Below are 8,328 nucleotides of genomic sequence, written 5' to 3' on the forward strand. Positions count from 1 at the left end.
CGCTTTTCCTCTAATGTTCAACTTTTTTCAGCTTAAAAACGCCCACAGCGCTCCTCCAAAAACAACAGACGCCACCAGCGCTGAAACGCCAGGTGCATTCATTAAAAGAGGAGCACGTCTAGCGCGTCCTTACATAGAGAATGAATTGCAGAAAGACGCTGGCAGCTCCAAAAACGCTTTTGGTGTGAATGTCCCCTTAGCCAATCAACAATGGAGACGGATTCAGCAGACACTGAACACAGTCATTGAAGGGAGTTGGACTTATGAGTTCATGTCTGGGTCTGCAGGGCTTCCTCAAGAGAATTGATATCATGTCAGGTATGTTTATGGTGTGTTTTATTTAAAGATGCAATATGCAAATTGTTTTATATATAAAAAAAAAAAAGTAGGATATATTATACTGTTCATGTAAGATGAACATGCAAATGTTTGAGGTGAAATGTGTGCGTTATTATTCCGCCGTTACCTTCTGCGCTCGGCGGATGAGCACAGACGCAAAGAAGCGAAAGGTCATCTTGACTTCATCCACGCACGCCTCGTCATCTGTGATGTCCCTGCAAAGGAGGAGGAGCTCAACACAAGTTCCAAACAACACTCACGCAAATCCTTTAGCGCAGTCGCATTTCTCCTCACCTGTACCAGGGATACACAAAGTTATCCAGAACCAACTCGAACACCTACAGATCAAAGACATCAGAAAATTATAAAAGGGGGGGGGGGGGGGGGGGGAGACCTACCTGTAAAGTGAATCGATGATAGTCATATAAATGAAGGGTTTTCAACCCAAAATATACTGTATCTATTTTTAGAAAGAAAAATGACCTGATGTTCATTGTTATATGTTTGAAACAAACAAATAAACAAACAGATGACTAAATAATCTAAAACTATTTTGCAAGTAAATTATTACTATTATGTAATTTATTTTGTAAGTTTTACAGTCTTTCTGTCAGAATAAGTGCCAGATTTTTCAAATATTTAAGCTATTTAGAGTTAAAAATCCATTACAATACCCCGGCTATTGCAGCGTCCACTTTTGAGTGAACTTTCAGGTCCAACCATGGCTGATAGTTTTCAAGGAGCAACGTTGGCCTGTAAAAAAAGCAAAAAAAAAAAAACATATATAAGCATGATTCTTGAATGTATTCCACAATTGTAACATACATTTACCATAAGCAGTAAGGTGGGAAATACTTTTGAACTGTGGCAAACTAGTGTGTCCACACAAAACCACGGGAACAGCCTGACAAAAGCCAGTCCTGAATTCAGACAGCAGGGAAATAAACACAAACATCAAGTTCGGTTAAAGGGAAGTGATGCGGATTATAAAACGGCTCTCTCAAATCAAGCAATCTGATTGGATCACAGCTGTGGTATATTTTAGCATATGCCACTAGAGCCGCATCCCCGAAACACTCCGAAACGCCCAACAGAAATAAAAGAGAAATGCATATCCATACTCCCAGTCCATTATCATCGTGACATCCTGAGTGGATGCACTGATAATAATAATAATAATAATAATAATAATAATAATTCATTTTATTTATATAGCGCTTTTCAATGACCCAAAGACGCGGACAGTAGGAGTCCACAGAAAACAAGAAAAATAGAAACAAGCAACAGGCAACAGATACAAGTAACAATAACAGAAGTAACAAACAAGCAACCCGGCAACAGATACAAATAACAACTAACACGTCTAGGTCAGGGATATATGGAAAACAGATGGGACGGAGGGAGCGTGTGGGAGGGACAGGGGAGAGTACGAAGGGGAAAGAGGGGGTGGAAAGGGTGGAGGAGGTGGTTAAGGGTAAGGCAGGTTGTAAGCATGGGAGAACACAGGTAGGTTTTGAGTGGGGATTTGAAAGTGGAGAGTGAGGGTGAGTCTCTGACAGGCTGGGGGGAAGGAGTTCCAAAGTCGGGGTGCTGCTGCTCTCGAGAATGCTCGGTCTCCAAAGCTTTTGAGTTTGGAAGGCGGGATGGTGAGTGAGGGGAACAGTGGATGAGGATCTGCGGTGGGTTTTGGACGTACCGGTGCCGTTTGCACTTGACCTTCCCACACACCGCACAGCTGTGGCCCAGAGGAAACAACTCCTGCTGCTCCTGCTGCTGTAGGGGGGAAACAACACCTGATTATCAATCATCTTCTTCATCATCACACCCACACTCAGTGTATAGATGGTTTTCATTGAATTGTGTTGCTAGGCAACAGGGGCGGACTGGGAAAATAATTCAGGCCGGGCATTAGATACCAAGCAGGCCAGGCCGATATAAATTTGGGCCGTTTGAAGCCCAATTTGGGCCGTTTGAAGCCCAACTTGGGCCGTTTGAAGCCAGATTTGGGCCGCTTGAAGCCCAATTTGGGTCGTTTGAAGCATGATTTGGGCCGCTTGAAGCCCAATTTGGGCCGTTTGAAGCCAGATTTGGGCCGCTTGAAGCCCAATTTGGGCCGTTTGAAGCCCAATTTGGGCCGAGTCCAATTTTACAATGAGATGCACCCACTTTAACCCTGAATAAAGTAATAAAACCACTAGTAAACCAGTAGGCGGCACCTGGCCTGCTGTTCAGTGAGTGGCCTGACTGCGGGCCAGGCCAGGCCAGGCCACCCGGAAAAGTCACCACATCACCCCAGTCCTCCACTCCCTCCATTGGTTACCAGTAAACCAGCGCATCACCTACAAAACCCTCCTGCTCGTCTACAAGGCCACCAACCACCTCGGGCCGACCTACCTCCGGGACCTCCTTTCCCCCCAAACCTCATCCCGGACTCTCAGATCTGGCAGCCAAAACCTGCTTGCAATCCCACGCACAAGGCTCTCAACCATGGGAAATCGTGCCTTTTGTGCACTGGGGCCACGCCTGTGGAATCTGCTCCCAGGATCCATCCGGGCCTCGGACTCCCTTGCAGCCTTCAAAAGCAGCCTAAAGACCCACCTTTTTCACGCTGCGTTCGACTAGGGCCTGTTTTTAAATTCCTTTATTTAAGTGTTTTTATTTTATTTATTTTTTATTGTTATTTTTATTCTGTGTATTTTTCTCTTGTGAAGCACCTTGGGATGTCAGTTTTGACTTGAAAGTGTGCTATACAAATACAATTCATTATTATTTTATTATTACCGGGCATTTGCCCGACGTGCCCGATTATGCAGTCCGCGCCTGCTAGGCAACCATTTGAAACCTAGCTTACTTCCTGTCAGTTATTGTCCCAGCAAACACTGCAACAGGAAGTAAGCTGGGGGCAATTTAGAATGTTGATGTTGGCCAATTGAAAGCGTCTATAGTGTGCGATTCAATGGTGAAATTCAGTGGTGGAAAAACTAATATAATTCAATCTCATGGCGCACATTTTTAAGAATATTACAGGCTGCCCGCAAATTCTATTTGGCCACTTAGTGATAAAATCTTGGCTATGCTGCTGATGGTAGAACACTTTTCCCCTATGAAAGCAAATTAGAACAAGTAGAGAGAGACATGAGAGAGGGTGACATGAGACTTCTTAAAGACCTGTGTGACAGTAGAAGGGGAGTAGGCTACTCTGCTGTTCTGAATTATTTTGATCTGACCAATTTAAACACGCAGCATGCATGTATATGAACAAAACATGATCAAGGATGACAGAGACCCATCCTGAACTTGTTTCCATCACCACCACCTTCTCCCCACTCAATCCTAACCATAAATTTGACGACTTTCATGTTTTTATGCTTTTGAACTTAAGGTTTGTTTGTGAGGTGCAAAAAGGTAACCCAAGTTTCATGAACCCAAGTTTCATGAACCCTGCCAACAGTTTAAAAAAAACATGCTCATCAGTCATCAATCTAAAAAACAGACTTTTTTCCTGAATTCCTGGAACATTAAAGCCCCAATCAGTAACTTGTACAGCGGAAGCGTTGTGTTCAGGAAAATAAGGAAGTAACTCGGTGCGGATTTGCTACAAAAATGACGTTTCACGTAACTATGGATTATTATTTCATCACGTGGTGAGTACCTGATGTCACAACATCTACATAGAGCTTTCTCGCGCTGTGTTTTGTTGACTTTGAATGGCGATATCGATATCGATACTATTGCACCCAGAGGGCGCAGTTTCCCCAATAGCAAAACTTGGAAAACTTGGCATTTAATTTAATTAAGACAAAAGACACTGCTTATTAGCTTATTAATTCACTGATATTTTTGTATGGGATTACTTAAGACTTACTTTGTTCCTTGGCTTTACAGTGAAGATGATATTTGGGAGAAGGGACTCTGGTCCAAGGGAGCAATAGAAAGTAATGATGCCAGCCAGGAAAGACCAGAAGACCATCAGAATGTGGATGTACCTGGAGAGAAATCACTTCATAGTATTAAAGGTCATGGAGATGAACTAGCAAAGAAACCTAAAAATCAAAGCGTGCATATTTTGCATGTGACAGGATAGGAGGGAGGAGGGAACAGTCAGCGTTACTACAGAAAAAAACTACAGAGCCAAATTCCCCTCTTCAAGATGAAGAAGTCTACTTCTTGTGTGTAGAATGAACGTTTCTTAATATAATTTAGTATCCAAGAAGTTGGTACAAAATAAACACATTTTCAAACTGTTCCCAGGCATCACACCACCATTTCCATTTAGATCACTGGTTCCCAAACTACCCTAGCCTAGGGGAACATGGAGGTACTACAGTGGCTACTTGAGAGAAAGAGGGGAAATGGAAAACGTTATGAATAACTCATGAAAATAAATGAAACATTAAAATAAATCTGCTCAGGAGGCACTAATTATTTACTTATTTTTATGTTCTTCAAAATGTGGCTTATCATTCATGCATTGCATTGTATGCTCTAGTTTTCTCTTGCAGTTTAATCAGCAAAATGTTGTGGTTGGGTAAAGGGGGTACTTGGACTCCAACATCAGGGGAACCTTTTGAGCTGAACCCAGCCCTGGTGAAGGAGGCAGCAGGTCAGAATGAATCAGATAAGACATCACATGACCCACACACACACACACACACACACACACACCATGACTGACCTGTTGAGCAGGACCGTGCAGGAGAGCATGGACAGCAGCAGGAAGCAGAAGAGTGGATACTGACGGCTGACTTCTCTCAGGGCGTCCAGCTTCAGCCTCTGCTTCACCTGATCCCAATACATCTGTATGCCTGCCATCATCTCTAACACACACACACACACACACACACACGGCTTCAACCCCTGCTTCTGTTGGAAAAAGCAACAATTTTTTTCCCAAACTCAGTAGCCTAGAATGACCTTATGTATAGATAGGGTTGCCAACAGTCCCGTATTAGCCGGGACATCCCGTATTTGGGTCAAAAGAGACGCCACTTGTCCCGTTTTTAAGGGAAGAGGCATATATATTGCGACCTGTCTGTCCCCCCTTCCCCCCCCCCCCCCGTTGGTCCGACCGTCCCGTATTGCTGGGATGGAATGTTGGCAGCCCTATGTATAGACCAAATCAGCGGGGATGTTTACATTGACTTCCGGTTACCCCTGGTTCCGGTTACCTCCACACATCATAATGGCGGTGAACGGCACAAACTGACGTGTTGAAGACAAAAACAGACAAAGAAGACAAAAATGGTTTGTTCGTGTTGTGTTGTTGGTGTCCAGTGACCATAAAGAGCGGGTCAAGATTTGGATTATTCAGAATTCCCTCTGTAAAGGGCAAACATCGGCAAAGAGAACTCTGGATTCGGCGGCACAGGCTTACTACAGCTACAACATCCGGGTTCCGAGCTGTATCCGAGCGGCACAGGCTTGGCGTCAGTAGCTCTGTCTGTAACGTAACGTTAACGAGTCTGCAAAAAAACAGCGAGTTTGACAGTTGTAAACAAACGTTATTAGCTAGCCCTACATAAAACAAACACAGAAGAAAGGCTAGATACGTCGGACAAGCATGTTTACCAACCGTGGAACATTTAAATTGAAAGTAGTCGGCCGAAAACAACGAGAGAGTTTGACAGCATTTATTTGACAACACGCAAATTTAAACCTGCCACCTTCCCGAAGTGGTACCCGGAAGTAAATGTTGTTTACATGGTGACGTCACAGTGATTTGGTCTATAGGCCCTATAGAGAAGAAGAAGCGCCGTGTTTGCAGGCTGCAGAATGTGCAGCTGCGAGTGGAGACTTTCTGTCCTCGGTTAGGCTGCAGAATGCAGGCTTCCTGTGCTGCACAGGCTTCCTGTGCTGCTGCAAGTGGAAACTCCCTGTCCTCGGCCCGTTTGAAAGAAAAGTGAAGAGATAGGCGTACGGTTTACAAGAAGCGATGCATGGTTTAACCACAAAAGGTACTTCAGTTGTACACCTGTGACGCATGAGATGCATTTTTGAGGTTTGACTATTATGTGAACCAATGGGAAAATACCCTGAAGCAGGAAGTCTCTGATTGATATAAACTGATGTTGAAACATTGGAAGCCAGTCTCGCTCAAGATCATCTGTCAGATAACTGGATGCAGACTGGGAGATGAGATTGGGTGGGGCTCATTTTCAATGGAGAATTTCTACTCCAATTATATTTCTAGCAGCGCATTTTTGTAGCTTATTGCTTTCATTTATTTTTGTATTGTACCTCAGCAGGTTTCATAATAAATTATTTTTATATTACAAACTTCAATCATCCCAGCCAAAATTTTGTGCCGGCTCATCTCGTTCCTGTGTTTCCGGGGAATCAGAATACGATACTTCACATGATCGCAACACTGTCTGAATCATGTCTGATTGAATGCCTGCCTCCATTTCTACTAACACACACACACACACACACACACACGCACGCACGCACGCACGCGCACGCACACACACACACACACACACACACACACACACACACACACACACACACACACACACACACACACACACACACACACACACACTCCCTGCCTGCCTGCCATCTCTAACGACCTGTTGACGGGAAGCTCACATCAAAACACATATCACCTAGCCTAAGTTAAGCTAACGCTGTAACGTTAAAGGAACATTTTTTTTGTCGTGGCAACGTTAGTAGGGTTAAAAATAGCGTGACATTTAGGACGATGTCAAAACAAGCTAACCCGAGACAGTTTAGTGAATGGTATTTTGATAGAATATAACGATACAACTTACAGCGACAAAGCTATCGACGCAGCTCTTCATATAAACTGTTTCATTTTATCCAAGCGCTTAGTCTTCGGTTAACAACCAGACTAACCCGAAATTCAAGTTACTTTCTTCAAATTAAACGTTTTTACTGCATCTTTTCCAGTTATTGTAAAACTCCGACTGACTTCCTTGACAGATGGAATGTTTTCTAATCCAACCAACGTCACATCCGTGCTTTTAGAGAGGTCCCTTTTTTCCCCCCTCAACTTTATTGTCAATACAAAAAGCACAAACATAACAATGTTTCAAAATTGCAGTACACAAGTGTCAGGAAAGAAAAATAGATCAAATATAGATCAAATACAGTTGTTGGCCATTTGTAAAGAAATGGAGGGTGTAACTCTATTATATAAAAAGAGCGTTTGTGTGTGTGTGTGTGTGGTGTATATATATTTATTTGTTATATATATATATGTATGTATATATACAATGTATGGATATATATATATATGTGTATATATATATATATGTGTGTATATATATGTATATGTATATGTATATATATACAATGTATGTGTGTATATATATATACATATATATAAGAAGGACCTGGAGCACTCGGTTAACTGGAAATTAATTTAATTCAATAGGTGCAGACCAATATATATATATATATATATATATATATATATATACGGTATAGTATTCTTATTCTATGTTCTTATTTATGCAATGTATATCTTCTATTTCCCTCGAAATGGGGGCATAATTTAGAAAATTAGAAAACGGAGGACATGAGAGCATGAAAAAGACTTAAAATTGTTTTTTCAGACCATAAACTAATTTGCGTTTATTTAAGACACTAGGCGCTCGATTCCTAGGCTCGCCCGTCCTGCAGCTCGCCATGCTGGCCCTGCAGCTCGCATTTGCAGTTCGGCTGCTGTGTGGCCAATCAGCATCAGCATCACTGATGTCAGATTTATGACATCACTGATGATGTCACAGTGGGATTTATGACATCGTGGATGATGGATGATGTCACAGTGGGACAATCACAGTGGGACAGAGAAACAGAGCATGAGCTCCCATTTATGTTGGGATAGACCGAGAGAAAAGTCGGGGGCCGTTTTTCCATTCCACTTGCATGTGCTCACAGTCAATGTGCAATACACACAACGCCCCCAACTGGCCATTCGAAAGAATAGAATTTCCACATTAGCTTCAAAAAGAGGGAGGCAGA

The 8,328-nt window shown here is 42.7% G+C and overlaps 1 protein-coding gene across 3 annotated transcripts in view; it reads right to left on the reverse strand.

Moving 5' to 3' along the window:
* The window catches only part of snx14 (sorting nexin 14), a 38,188-nt gene extending 30,917 nt beyond the window's left edge, over positions 1–7,271 (reverse strand). Inside the window, exons 1-8 of one of the 3 annotated variants that reach the window (XM_083643209.1) lie at positions 7,113–7,271; positions 5,476–5,541; positions 5,015–5,156; positions 4,205–4,325; positions 2,036–2,112; positions 1,014–1,092; positions 634–677; positions 467–554 (exon numbers count right to left, since the gene is read on the reverse strand). In XM_083643209.1, the coding sequence (XP_083499335.1) occupies positions 467–554; positions 634–677; positions 1,014–1,092; positions 2,036–2,112; positions 4,205–4,325; positions 5,015–5,154 (549 nt within the window). In that variant the 5' untranslated portion in view covers positions 5,155–5,156; positions 5,476–5,541; positions 7,113–7,271. The remainder of the gene's footprint in view (positions 1–466; positions 555–633; positions 678–1,013; positions 1,093–2,035; positions 2,113–4,204; positions 4,326–5,014; positions 5,157–5,475; positions 5,542–7,112) is intronic. The other 2 variants (XM_083643210.1, XM_083643208.1) reach the window with 2 other exon arrangements.
* Positions 7,272–8,328: the final 1,057 nt, after the last annotated feature.

The sequence above is a fragment of the Poromitra crassiceps genome (genome assembly GCF_964638095.1).
Source record: "Poromitra crassiceps genome assembly, chromosome: 9".
Classification (NCBI taxonomy): Eukaryota; Metazoa; Chordata; class Actinopteri; order Beryciformes; family Melamphaidae; genus Poromitra; species Poromitra crassiceps.